This window comes from Colobus angolensis, unplaced genomic scaffold (genome assembly GCF_000951035.1).
Source record: "Colobus angolensis palliatus isolate OR3802 unplaced genomic scaffold, Cang.pa_1.0 Scaffold128, whole genome shotgun sequence".
NCBI classification, from domain to species: domain Eukaryota; kingdom Metazoa; phylum Chordata; class Mammalia; order Primates; family Cercopithecidae; genus Colobus; species Colobus angolensis.
Window position 1 is genome coordinate 2653043 of NW_012114030.1, and position 13678 is coordinate 2666720.

The 13678-nt window shown below is 53.5% G+C and overlaps 1 protein-coding gene, 1 long non-coding RNA gene and 1 pseudogene across 3 annotated transcripts; 1 reads left to right on the plus strand and 2 right to left on the minus strand.

Moving 5' to 3' along the window:
- Positions 1-4299: 4299 nt before the first annotated feature.
- LOC105505675 (zinc finger protein 764-like) lies at positions 4300-8735 on the minus strand. 2 transcript variants are annotated; one of them, XM_011933582.1, is made up of 3 exons: positions 7853-8735; positions 7599-7712; positions 4300-6544 (listed from the first exon to the last, which is right to left on the minus strand). In XM_011933582.1, exons 1-3 carry the CDS (start codon positions 8046-8048, stop codon positions 5895-5897), a joined length of 960 nt encoding a protein of 319 aa, XP_011788972.1. In that variant the 5' UTR covers positions 8049-8735; the 3' UTR covers positions 4300-5894. The 2 variants fall into 2 exon arrangements, with proteins under 2 accessions (XP_011788972.1, XP_011788971.1); XM_011933581.1 differs by having other exon boundaries at positions 4300-6547.
- Positions 8460-10470, plus strand: LOC105505674. The gene is made up of 2 exons (XR_001000789.1): positions 8460-8851; positions 9761-10470. It is a non-coding gene; the product is annotated as an uncharacterized LOC105505674 (long non-coding RNA).
- A 51-nt stretch (positions 10471-10521) lies between these two features.
- On the minus strand, positions 10522-11560 carry LOC105505678 (annotated as a pseudogene).
- Positions 11561-13678: the final 2118 nt, after the last annotated feature.

Below are 13678 nucleotides of genomic sequence, written 5' to 3' on the forward strand. Positions count from 1 at the left end.
CGGCCGCCCGGCCCCCTCCCCCGCACAGGAAGTGTCCGTCCGCGGCCAGGTCCCCCCGCCGGCTCGCGCCGCGGCCTCTCTAGGAGCCGCTGGAGGTGGAAACTCGTTGGCATTAACCCTGGGCTGGAGGGACTCGGCCTCGGGGTGGGCGAGGACCTGACACCCCAGAGCCCACCGGGCTACCAGGGCAGTATGTGTGCCTATGTTCTAGGTCTCCGTCCCTCCAAAGGCCCGTCTGTCCATCTCCCTGGCCCAGCGTTGTCGGTGCGTGTAGCCAAGGGCGAGGCGACAAGCGAGACCAAGGTCAGCGAGAAGGAGCGACGCTTCCCGGCGCCAGCGGGGGCGGTGTCTCTTTCCCTCCCCTCCCGGGCCTCCGGGTCAGCTCCGGCAGCGCCTTGGGAACCGGGACGGACTACCCTTGGCCTCGCCGAGGTCCTTGAGCCTGGGACCCCCTCCTGGAACTGCGCTCCCCCGCACCTGCGCGCCCGCTCCCGTTCCTCCGGTCCCCACCCCGCTCGGCTCTCCTGATCCCCCTCCTCCCTCCTAGAGGGCTAGATAGTTGCCAAGGAGACAGCCCCGCCCCGGCTCCCAGAGGCACCGCTTCTCCGCGCCAGGAAGCCTGGCGGTTGGCCGATGGGGCTCGTGCTCTAGCCGCCCCGCCTCCTCCAGCCCCGCGGACGGCGGGGCGTTAATGGTCGCCAGGGAACGCCAGGCGCCTTCCTGATTGGCCGGGGGCGCTCTGGTCGGGTCCGCCTCCCCTGTCAGCCAGAAGCCCCGCAGGAGGTAGTGGGAGGGAGGTGTCAGGCGTCTCCCCTCCAGCCGGGCCTGTGCCTTCAAAACTTTTCCCGCCCCTACTTAACCTCCATTATGTTTTATGAAAGCCAGAAGATCTGAGAACAGACACCCTTCCTCCTCGTCAGCCTCACACCCCTTGTCTCTCCCCTCCACCTTCCCCAGCGCCTGAGTTTAACTCAATCCCTGGCAGCCTTAGTCCCTGGTTGCTGGATTTCCTCACAGGGAGGCAGGATTCCTTCCAGGTGAGGGTGATACAGAGGAGAACTGGACTGAGAGAACCATCTGGCCTTCGAGGCATCATCTAACAATTCTCCAGTCTTGTCTGACTCGAATGGAGGCTTGCAGAGGAAGGGAACCTGAGAAACACTGCCTCAGGTGCAGCTTTGAATTGAGGAAGTGAGCCTGGACAGACAACTTAATATCATCCAATTATTGTCTTTTTTTCTACGCTTCGTGTTGAAACAAGTTTGGCAGCGTTCTTGACAGTTAATGAGCCCGATGCCCCTGTGTGATGCAGGAGTCATGGATCGTGTTTTCTTGTCGCCTACCCAGACAAATGAAGGGAAGAGAATGTTTGGGAGGAAGGATGGCCTCTTCTTCATGAAAAGGGATGAGAACAAGAACTTGGAGAATGCCAAGTGATAAAAAGTGGAGAGAAACTATCTAAAGGCTTACAGGCGCGGCGCGGTGGCTCATGTCTGTAATCCCAGCACTTTGGGAGGCCAAGGCAGGTGGATCACGAGGTCAGGAGTTCGAGACCAGCCTGGCCAAATTGGTGAAACCCCGTCTCTACTAAAAAATACAAAAATTAGTCAGGCGCAATGGTGGGCACCTGTAATCCAGCTACTTAGGAGGCTGAGGCAGGAGAATCCCTTGAAACGGGGAGGCAGAGGTTGCAGTGAGCCGAGATCTCGCTACTGCACTCTTGTCTGAGTGACAGAGCAGGACTCTGTCTCTAATAATAACAGTAATAATAAAGGCTTACAAATAAAATCAGAAGAGCTCATGCCACAAATGAAGCGGGGAAAACTTTCTGCCCTCCAGAGGAACAACTTCCAGCTCCACAGCTCTCTCCCATCCCAATGTCTGTTTGTCCTGAAACCTTTGCTAAGAATGGCTTACATGGTCCAGCACTAGAGTCCACAGTCAGGACAGCCTACAAGAGGGCCAGTTTTGGGAAGAGCTGGACATGGGGTACTCTCTGGTCATCCCCAAAGCACTCAGGTGGGAAACAAGTCTCCTTCACAAGATATTATTCTCTGACCTCCAACTTGCTGATCCACGAAAATTCACAGGAGAGCAGCCACACCCTAAAAATGGGTGGTGAGACCTCCAACCACAGCTCTTGACACTGTCCACTGCCTGCACTCTTATGAGCCACAAGTCCCAGGTGTAGCAGAAGCTGGGCCAAGACTTCACGCTGCCCAGGCACCCGCATTTCCACATGCAAATTCAGCCTCACTAGCACCTGGAGTAAGAGTGGCTCAGTTCCAGCCAGCCTCCTCCAGGACCAGGGTGCCATCCATGCATAGGGACTTCACAAGGAAGCCAGCCTCCACCTGACACACAGCCACAGCAGTGAGAGGCTCCAAGCCCAGTGACCCAACACCAGCTAATCCAAGGCAGGAGAAACTTGGGAGTCCACTGGCGTTGTCCTACCTCTGCATCCATGAGGATGAACCCTGCGCATGTCCTGAGTTGGGTGGTCACTTTGTTCACAGCATTATCTCCTGGCATGCACAGCACTAGGGCAGAGCCATTCAGTGTGTATCCAAGGTTTATGGTCCAGCCAGCGTGGCCAGTGCTGCAGGATAGAGAGAGCCCTCACAGATGTTCTCAGTGAGAGGAGCTTCCCTGTGCATTGCTCCCTCCCCTCATGCAAAGGACAGGCCCTCTTAAAGGCCTTCCATCTGATGCTACAGGAGAATGCCCCAGTGTACTGAACATGATCCTAGGTACCCAGGAAGACAGCAGCCACGGTACAGGGCCCTCTGGAAAGAACAAAGAAATGGAAGTCTTTGTGTATGCCTGACATTGGGGACAGGCCCCGGGACCAACCACTACTCTTGCAAAACTAAGAGCAGTTTGAAAATAATGTTTTGTTCCCAGCAGTGGTTCTCTCAAACTTTCACAGGCATCAAATTCTATCCCTGGAGATTCTCATTCAATAGATGAGGAACTGGGCCCAGGGAGTAGCTACTTTTTTTTTTGAAATGGAGTCTCACTGTTGCCCAGGCTGGAGTGCAGTGGCTATCTCTGCTCAGTGCAACCTCCGCCTCTGAGTTCAAGCAGTTCTCCTGCCTCAGCCTCCTGAGTAGCTAGGACTATAGGCACGTGCCACCATGCCTGGCATTTTTTTTTAAATGTATCTTTTTTTGAGACGGAGTCTGGCTCTGTTGCCCAGGTTGGAGTGCAGTGGCGCCATCTCGGCTCACTGCAAGCTCCGCCTCCCGGGTTCACGCCATTCTCCTGCCTCAGCCTCCTGAGTAGCTGGGACCCCAGGCGCCCACCACCACGCCTGGCTAATTTTTTTTTTTTTGTATTTTAGAAGAGACGGGGTTTCACCGTGTTAGCCAGGATAGTCTCGATATCCTGACCTCGTGATCCGCCTGTCTCGGCCTCCTAAAGTGCTGGGATTACAGGTGAGCCTCCACGCCCGGCCTAAAATGTATCTTTAGTGGAGATGGGGTTTCACTATGTTAGCCTGGATGGTCTCCGTCTCCTGACCTCGTGACCCACCCGCCTCAGCCTCCCAAAGTGCTGGGATTACAGGTGTAAGCCACTACTCCCGCAGAGAGTAGCTACATTTTTAAAAGATACTCAGCCCAACCCTACCTCTAGGTGGAAATATCTACACCACGAACTAAAGAGCTGAGAATGGGGTGGGGCTAAGGCTTAAGGGTTTCATGACACTAAAAAAGTTGATGAAATGCTGGAAAGTTGGGTCATGAGGGCAGGAAGCAGAGGAGTTGGAGTCTGGCTTCTGGGCCCTAAATAAGCTTTACAAACTTCAAAGCACTCAGAGATCTCTAGGTAATAATCATGGCACCTTTAATTGGCATACTCAGGGCCAAGATCTGGCTGTCAGTCTGGGCTGAGAACTGGTGTTGCAAGCTGGGCTTTCCCCAGGCTGTGTTGAGGGTTAGGGGAGGGGACTGGGATGTCCACTGAGAATTAAAATCTGGTACAAAGGTATCTCCTACTGCCAAGGTGCCTCTTCTCACCCCATGTGTCCCTGTGATAAGGTGACACACGAGTCAACCCACCCCAGAAAAGCTAAGGGAGAGAGACCTTGGTGGGGTCGGATTGGAGATGAGGTTGGAATAAAGTCAGTTCATTACTTCACTTGACACAGTGTCTTGTCTCCAAAACTTCTACCTCCTTCCAGGTTGACAAATCTTGTTTCTTCCTCCCTGGGTAGGCCAGACACAGGGCTGAGCTGGGTGACAGGTGAGGGCACACAGGCCAGCAGAGGTCATAGGCCCTTGCTGTCCTTGGGCAGGTGCTGCTCATGGCTGGACTCCGCCCACAAAGGAATTAGTGGTAGATGGATAATGGAGTCGTGAAGTGCTGGGGGGATTCTGTGTAGAGCTTGGGGATACAGATGGGTACAGTTGCCACTAGCTACAAATCTAACACCAGGTGTTCCTGGCCTAGTCCCCTCTGCCTATGATGGCACATACTTAAAGACAGCAAAGATGGTGCGTACCTAAAGACAGGAAAGATGCAAGGACTGTTTTGACACAGACATGGGTTCAAGAAATACTTCCCTTTCTTCTTTGCTGTACTTTAAACACCAAAAACACTAGAAGCAAGCAATGATGAATGGCAACGCGTGCTTGGCTGATAGGATGAGTGGCCATGGTAAGTTGGGAGTTCTGGCTCCGGCCCAGCTCCCAACAACTGCGACTTTCTGAGAGCCTAGGTGAACTTGCAAAATCTTTGGATTTTTCTAGAGATGCCAGAAACCTGGATTTTGGTGCAAAATATCCTTTTAAATCTTCACCACTAATTCTTATCACTTAAAAACACTGCCTGGGCCCAAATCAATACAGCACCTGCAGGCCAGATCCAGTACAGGGCCACTGGTTTTTTAAGTTGTGCAGCGAAAAGACAATGAAGGCCAGTGCGGTGGCTCCCCTGTAATCCCAGCACTTTGGGAGGCCAAGGTGGGCAAATTGCTTGAACCCAGGAGTTTGAGACCAGCCTGATCAACATAGTGGGAACCCCATCTCTGCATAAAACCTAAAAATTAGCCAGGCATAGTGTAGCCCACCTGTAGTCTCAGCCATCTGGGAGGCTGGGGCAGGAGGATTCCTTGAGCCCAGCAGGTCTAGGCTGCAGTGAGCCCAGTTCACACCACTGCATTCCAGCCTGGGTGATGAGCAAGATGCTGTTTTAAAAATATGTAAATAAATAAACAGACAATGGGTATTGTGTTGTGGGAGGGTCAAAGAATAAAAAAGAAAAGGCCGGGTGAGGTGGCTCACGCCTGTAATCCCAGCACTTTGGGAGGCAGAGGTGGGTGGATTACCTGAGGGCAGGAGTTCGAGACCAGCCTAGCCAACATGGTGAAACCCCATCTCTACTAAAAATACAAAAATTAGCCAGGCATAGTGTGCCTGTAATTCCAGCTACTCAGGTGGCTGAGGCAGGAGAATCGATTGAACCCAGGAGGCGGACATTGCAGTGAGCGAAGACTGCACCATTGCACTTCCAGCCTGGGCAACAAGAGCAAAACTCCATCTCAAAAAATTAAAAAAGTAAAAAGAAAAAGACAACAGAGAAAAGAAGGTTCTCCTCTACCTCAATCCTCTTAGCATCTTTGGGAGGAGAAACAACTTTTGCTTCCCGGTATGGAGGTCTAGGGGGTTCTCACCTCAGCCCTGCCTCAGCAAAGGGGGCCTTGGAGAGCCCAGGGCAGCGGGGAGCAAGGTGCTGGCAGAAGAGGCTGCTGAGGGCCCACGTTCAGAATGTCCACACCCCAGGTCAGCTCTTGCCGTGGATTCTGGGACCTCCCTGCAGGGCGCTGCAGAGGTTCGGGCCCCTGAGCCCATCTCGGGCCTCCCGCAATGTCTAGATAGTCACTTTTGAGGCCTTCATCCACATTCCTGGAATATCTCTGGGTACAGCTGGAAGCCCACGGGTGGGTCCAGGTCCCCGCGGCCAAGGGTCAGGGTCACAGACAGCCCCCCAGGGCGCCGGCCCCTGCGCCCCTCGCCCCCTGGCCGATGGACCCACTGGTGCTTGGCCATACCAGTCTTCAGGCTGAAGCAGCGGCCACACTGTGGGCAGCGGTAGGGCTTCTCGCCGGTGTGGACGCGCAGGTGCGAAGTCAGAGCCGTGCGGCGCATGAAGGCCCTGCCACACTCAGAACAGCGGTGGGGCCGCTCCCCGCGATGGATGGCCCGGTGTTTGCTCAGGGAGGAAGCGTGGCCAAAGCCCTTGCCGCAGTCTGCGCAGTGGAAGGGCTTCTCGCCCCTGTGGCTGTAGATGTGCTCCACCAGCGTGGAGCGCCAGGCGAAGCTCTTCCCGCACACGTAGCAGCCGTGACGCTGGTCCGCTCGAGGGACAGGGGGGTGGACAAAAAAGCGGGGGCGACTCCAGCGCCGCGCCTTGGACGGCTGCTCCAACCTGGTAAAGGGGGCTTGGGGAACCTTCAGCCCAGGAGACCCGGCGGTCACAGGAACAGGCTTCTCCAGGGCTCCCGTCCCTTCCCATTGTCTTTCCTCTTCCTCATTTCTGGAATCTGCTGGAAGATAAAGATGGGAGAGTTCAGGCTCGGCTCATCCTGGTCCTTGAATCCCACAGCCCGCGTGGACAGGGACAGGCCTGCTGGACCCCCGGCTGCCCCTGGGAGATGGAGGAGTGACACCTGTTCCTCGGCTGCTGAGCCAGACAGAGCCAGGAGGGAGAAACAGTCCATTCCGCCTCGGGGCTGGGGAAATGTCACTGCAGGGAAGGGCAGAGATGACATGAACATCTGGGCCTGATCCGGAAGGAGGAGCGGACACCTGGCGATATTCTAGGCAGAAGGAACAGCACCAAGAAAGGCAGAACCAGGCGGGCATGGCCAAGTTCAGTGGGGCTGGATACAATGCAAAGGCTGAGGCAAGAACTGAAGGAAGGAAATGGGAGGGCGGGGTGGGGGGCGCATAGGGGAATAGGAACCATCCTGCAGGAAAACGACTGGGGCGGGTCATGATGTGGAGGTAGAGCCAACGGAACTTAGAGGCCGGGCGCCCTGACTCATGAATGTGATCCCAGTGCTTTGGGAGGCCGAGATAGAGGATGGCTAGAGTTCGAGACCAGCCTGGGCAACACACCAGGACCTCCACCTCTTTAAAAAAATTTTTTTAATTAAAAAACAACAACAAAAAAAAAAAACGCCAGGCGTGGTGGCGAGTGCCTTTACAGTCTTAGGTACTCTGGAGGCCCAGGCGGGAGGATTGCTTGATCCGATTGCTTGAGCCCCGGAGTTCGCGGCTGCAGTGAGCTATGATGGCACCACTGCACCTCAGTTTGGGCAACAGAGACCCTGTCTCTAAAACAAAACAAAAAAGCCCCCAGAGTGTAGTGACCTCGCAGAGGTGAGGACTCAAGAGGCGGGTATGGCCAGAGTCCCCATCACAGCCCCTTTCTAGGCTGCATCCGGGGCCAAGGCAGGGACTCACCCTGCTGGCCGTAGTTGAGAAGGCAGTTCAGAGAGGAAACTGCTAAGCAGGTAGGTGGAGGTGGCAGCGGAAACCGGGATGGGACAGGAACAGGGAAGTTTCCATGGAACTTAGCACCTGATACTCCACCTGGGTCCGTTTCTGTCAGACCCTTCGTCACCTCCGGATCCCGGGCAGCTGGATCCCATAGTTCGGCCTCCTCCTCCACCCAAGAGATGAGCGCCGGCTTGCTGCCTCCGACTCCTGGGGGAGAAGAACGCAAACCCCACGCTGCGGGGAGGCCGCCTGCTCGGCCCCGGGACCCCCAACTCCACGCGCAGCTCCCAGAGGCGCGGCAGGGCGTGTGGGGGCGCAAGGCCCAGGCGAGCAGGTGGGGCTCTCACCGAGCGCGCCCAGGTGGCAGTAGGTCTCCCGCATCACGTCCCGGTACAGGGCCCTCTGCGCGGGTCGCAGGTAGCCCCACTCCTCCCGAGAGAAGTACACGGCCACGTCGGCGAAGCTCACGGTCCCGGGCTTTCTCCACTCGGGTACTGCCCCGTTTGGATCCCGAGAAGGGAGCGGAGCCAGAGGCGGCGCCATGGGAACTGTCAGCCCCAGCGACGAATCGGTCACCTCCCCTGGCCGGGCCTGGGCATACGGAACATCCCGCGCCCGAGAACGCCTCCTCGGCCCAGTCCCAAGGGAAGGAGGGAGGTCACTAGAACCCCCGAAGGCCCACTAGAGGGGATGGAAACTAAGGGCCGATGGCTGCGAGTCCATAGTCACAACTGGACTATTTCTTCAAAAAAAACTGCGGCTGCGCGACCTCTCGACCTTTGCCCCTGAGCAATTGTACCCAGGACGACGCCCCCGTCCCCACCCCCAGGAAGCGTTCTCTCCGTGCCCTAATCCAAAATGGCCGTTGTGGCTACAGGCGCCGGCCTTGAAAACCAGCCGCGCATGCTCTGGCCCCGCCCGGTGAGGCGGCACAGCTCAGAGCTCAGCCCGGGTTTGCAGAAACAAAGGAGCCTCCCGCGGAAAGGAACCGTCGTGAACTCAGAAGTTAGTTTTCGTCCCTGGACCTTTTTAGAATCGGGCTCCAGCCCATCACCCTCTTGTTTTGTCCTCAGGAACGGCGGCAGCAGTCTATTCCCAATGTTGAGAGCAAAAAGTGCGAACCCAGAAATTCCGAGATAGATCTCAATTACTTGCCAAGGTTAACGACACGCGCGTGACAGCCTCAGGAAGTCCTCATGACCTGTGCCCAAGGTGGTCGGGACACAGCTTAGTTTTATACATTTTATGGAGACATGAGACATCAATCAGTGTATGTAAGAAGTAGGGGCAACCTGAAGCAAAGGCAGGAAGACTTGAAGCAGGGAGGGGCTTCCAGGAAACTGAAGGTGAGGCACAAACGGTTGCATTCTTTGGAGTTTCTGATTAGCGTTTCCAAAGGATGCAATCAGATATGCATCTATGTCAGCCAGCAAAGGGGTGACTTTGAATAGAATGGGAGGCAGGTTGGCCCTAAGCAGTTCCCAGCTTGACTTTTACCTTTAGGGTAGTGATTTGGGGGCCCCAAGATTTATTTTCCTTTCACAAAAGCCATGGAGTGGATACAGGAGACCCTCTATTGTAGGCTTGTTGGAGCTTGAAATCTTTGGAGCTTCTAGATGGCGGAAGCAGCCAGGAGAGTAGGGTAAGGTTGAGAAGGTCAGAGGGTCCTCTTGTAGGAGCTTCTCCCATGTGCTGTGCAGGACGCCTCCCGACCGCCTGTCTCCCTCTAGCTGCAGCCAGGCTCTCAGCTCCCCTCAGGTCCTGCCCCTATGCTGATGGCCCAAGACTCCTCCGCTCAAAACCAGCTCATCCCTTTCTTAACCCCAACCTGCTACTCCTGGGATCTTTATCTTAGTAAATGTCGCCAGCTCTCCCAGCAGACCTCCATCTCACACTTCCTGATGGCCTACTCTGTGCTCCACGTGACTTCATACATGTCCTGTGTACTGGAGTCAGAGTCATCTCCAAGGCGCCTTTTAGCTCTTAGTGGGCTCTTTAGTTGAATCTAGGCCTAGATTGAGAATCGTCTGTGATCCTATCTACTGGGAGGTCGAGGCACGAGCATCTCTTGAGTCCAAGAGAATGAGATCAGCCTGCTCAACTTAGGAGACCCTGTCTCAAAAATAAATAAGAAAAAATGAAAGAATACAAATTGTATCTGTTTTACATGTACTCAGGGATCTTCACAAGAGAGAGAGCAGTCAGAAAAAATGGCCGAAGCCAAGTTTGGCTTTTATATTTCTTTTTTTTTTCAGAGACAAGTGAACATTTATTTTTATGGCTTTCTTCCTATGTGTATTTCAAGTCTTTTTCAAAACAAGGCCCCAGGACTCTCCAGATTCAATTATGTCCTTGGGCTTGGTCGGCTGCTGCAGGAGTCTTAGGGAGCCTTGTACAAATGCTAGAGTTACTCATTTACCAACATTAAACCCTAGGATAGATGCAACAGAGCAAGACTCCTTCCTCCATGGAATGTGCTGATTTCAGATGACGCGGCACCCAATGTAAAAAATGCTGGAATTTTTCCTTGGAACTGGACTGTGATGAGAAGTGCTTGCCATGAACATAAGTTACTGTCTTTTCTTTTCTTTTTTTGAGACGGAGTTTCGCTCTCGTTGCCTAGGCTGGAGTGCAATGGTGTGATCTCTGCTCACCACAACCTCCGCCTCCCAGGTTCCAGCGATTCTCCTACCTTAGCCTCCCGAGTAGCTGGGATTACAGGCATGCGCCACCACACCCAGCTAATTTTTATATTTTTAGTAAAGACGGCGTTTCTCCATGTTGGTCAGGCTGGTCTCAAACTCCTGACCTCAGGTGATACGCCCGCCTCAGCCTCCCAAAGTGTTGGGATTATAGGCTTGAGCCATCGCGCCTGGCCAGCTACTGTCTTTTCTTTTCAGTTTTTGAAGATAAAGCAGAAAATAGTCTCTGAAGTACTTGACAAAAATTCCCAAAACAACAAAAACACATGCTTCCACTTCACTGATAAAAATTTATCGCAGTTTGGCACCTGAGTCTAGTTCAGCTGACAGATGAGCTGATTGATGCATTCACCCCGATAACCAGGTGTGCCCATCTCCTTGAGGAAGCCCACTCCATTTTTGGTAGCCTGATGGGCCACTGAGAGGTGGAAAGGACGCAAGAACCATGAGAGCTCCTGGAAATGCTTCCCTGGGAAGGCAATTTAATGAATGAGGTCTTCCAAGCAAATGACACCAAACTTCCCCAGGTCCTCCTCAATCACTGTGTTGTCTGTCAGAGGGATGGTCTTCCTCTTCTTTTTTTTTTTTTTTGAGAGAGAGTTTCACTCTGTCGCACAAGCTAGAGTGCAGTGGCGTGATCTCGGCTCACTGCAAGCTACACCTCCCGGGTTCACGCCATTCTCCTGCCTCAGCCTCCCGAGTAGCTGGGACTGCAGGTGCCCGCCACTAATTTTTTATATTTTAGTAGAGATGAGGTTTCACCGTGTTAGCCAGGATGGTCTCAATCTCCTGACCTCGTGATTCACCCGCCTCGGCCTCCCAAAGTGCTGGGATTACAGGTGTGTGCCACCACACCTGGCCAATGGTCTTATTCTTGACCTTGGCTGGTCCATGTTTCAAAATGAGTTCCCAGACTTCAGATTTGGAAATCCTCAGGCCACATAAGGTTCCACTATACGTAGCGTCTTTAGGTTCTGGGGGGTGACTTTTTACAAAGACACCACTAAAAATTTTCTTTAGGCGAAGTCTTGCAATGGTTCTCTGCACCAGTAAACTCACACCATCAATCCTTTTGATGCATACAACAAAGGCCAAGGAATGTTTATCTGGCAATTCCAAGGCATGAGGTTTCACTTCTAGTCGTCTGAGATGCACCTTGTCACGTTTCTCCTGCCAGGAATCATGTAGGAATGATTCCAGTTGCTTAAACCTGAGCCGTTTTCCTTTCCTCTGCCCCTTCTTTGCCAAAAGTGCCTGCTTTGCCTAGGTGGCTTTGAGGGCTTGATAAGCCCTCCTATTTTTCGGGAGATTTTCTGGAACCAAAAGGATTTTTCTTTGCTCTTGCTCCTCCATCTTTCTAGTGGTGCAGCTACTGATCATTTTCTTTCTTTTCTTTTCTTTCTTCTTTCTCTCTCTCTCTCTTTCTTTCTTTCTTCCTTTCTTCTTTTCTTCTCTTTTTTTTGACAAAGTCTCATTTGTCGCCCACGCCACCGCGTGTGGCCTATATTTCTTAACAAACTATAATTTTTATTTATTTTTTATTTTTTGAGATGGAGTTTCGCTCTTGTTGCCCGGGCTAGAGTGCACTGGCGCGATCTCAGCTCACTGCAACCTCTGCCTCCTGGGTTCAAGCGATTCTCCTGCCTCAGCACCCTGGATATTTGGGACTACAGGCATGCACCACCACACCCAGCTAATTTTGTATTTTTAGTAGAGATGGGGTTTCACCATGTTGGTCAGGCTGGTCTTGAACTCCTGACCTCAGCCAATCCACTCACCTTTGCCTCCCAGAGTGCTGGGATTACAGGTGTGAGCCACTGCGCCCGGTCAAGAACAATAAATTTTAAAAGAAATGACAGGACAAAGAAAATCTGGCTAGGGCAGTAAAATTTTCAAGGGGAGATCTATGTGTGGGGGAGGGTGTCAAACAGGTGGAAGATATGGATTACTTTGTTAAGTGTGTTTATTCTGGTCCCTTGTGGACTCTAAGGGCTGTTTTCTCACCCTGGGGAGCAGAGGCAAAAAGTTTGGGAGGGGCATAAGGATTCAGTGTAGCCCAGGGGGTGTGGTCCCAGCCCTAGGTCTCCCAGGCTCTCAGGCCTCTGAAGGACACAAGAGAAAACTGAAAACTTCCCTTAAGAGCAATGATATTTCTTCTCTTGCAGTGCCCACCCCTCAGCGTGGTGCCTATCACCCACTGTCTGGAAGAGCTCTGGGAGGTGCTGGAAGCTCCCATGGGGGTCTGGACCCTCCTGGGAAAGAACCAGGGGCAGCATTCACAATCCTGGAGGTCAGCCTCTGAGGCCCATGTCACCAGGCCAGTGGATCCACTGAAGGGCCCCTGGCTGAAGCATTGCCAGCAGTGGGGACAGGCAAAGGAGCACAGGCCCGCTGGGCAGCAGGAAGCAGGGGTGGACCTCGCTGTGGGAGAAGTGGGTGCTGTACCAGCTGCGGAAAAAAGGTCACTCCCCGGAGTACCTGGGGCCTGGCTGAAGGTACTGGCGAAGTGTGGCTGCACTGGGGACGGGAATGAGGTACTGGGTGAATGCCAGATGTTGATGCCGGGCAGAGACTGCAGGTTTGGGGAAGGTCTGGCTGCAGGGAGCCTTGGCCAAAAGCTCAGAGACCAGGTCAGTGTTTCTGACGCCAAGGGCTTATGACAGCTCCCAGATAGACTCCTGCTGGTCCCTTCCAAATGTGTTATTTTTCTGAGTGGCCATTGGGAAACTGCTGATTCAAAACTTACCTCTTGCCTTGTCAGCTCCCCAAGGTCTACTCATATTCAGGTGACAGAATCAACCTTCACAACAGCAGCATTCAGATGGGTACCGCTGGGAGCCACCCTCATTCCCCACCCCCAGACAGTGCTGGCCAACTGAGGAGCTCACCAGGCAGTGACATTCCCACATGCCTCAAGACCAACCAGAGGAGCCGCCATCAACCACACAGGCAGCTGTTCCAGGGCCCAGGGACCTGGAGAGAGAAAGGTGAACTTTCTTCATCCTAAACTTGAATTCACGCACTGCCACTGAATGGGCCGATTCATAGCACAGCCTGACTGTAGTCCCATGGGATGTCACCAGTCAAATTAAGTGCCGGGCGTGGTGCCTCCTGCCTGTAATCCCAGCACTTTGGGAGGCCAAGGAGGGCAGATCACCTGAGATCAGGAGTTCAAGAGCAGCCTGGCAAACATGGTGAAACCCCATCTCTACTAAAAATACAAAAATTAGCTGGGTGTGGTGACACATGCCTGTAATCCCAACTACGCCAGAGGCTGAGTCAGGAGAATGGTGTGAACCCGGGAGGCAGAGGTTGCAGTGAGCCGAGATCACACCACTGCACCCGAGCCTTGGCGACAGAGTGAGACCCTATCTTAAAAAAAAAAAAGAAAAAAAAAAAGGCCAAGCACTGTGACTCACACCTGTAATCTCAGCACTTTGGGAGTCTGAGGCAGGCCAATCAACTGAGGTC

Coding starts and splice junctions, on each gene's coding strand:
- LOC105505675 (XM_011933581.1), bottom strand. CDS start 8,048: ATGGCGCCGCCTCTGGCTCCGCTCCCTTCTCGGGATCCAAACGGGGCA. Junction 7,713..7,852: donor CTGCCACCTGGGCGCGCTCG/GTGAGAGCCCCA, acceptor CTTCTCCCCCAG/GAGTCGGAGGCAGCAAGCCG. Junction 6,548..7,598: donor TCTGACAGAAACGGACCCAG/GTGGAGTATCAG, acceptor TTTATCTTCCAG/CAGATTCCAGAAATGAGGAA.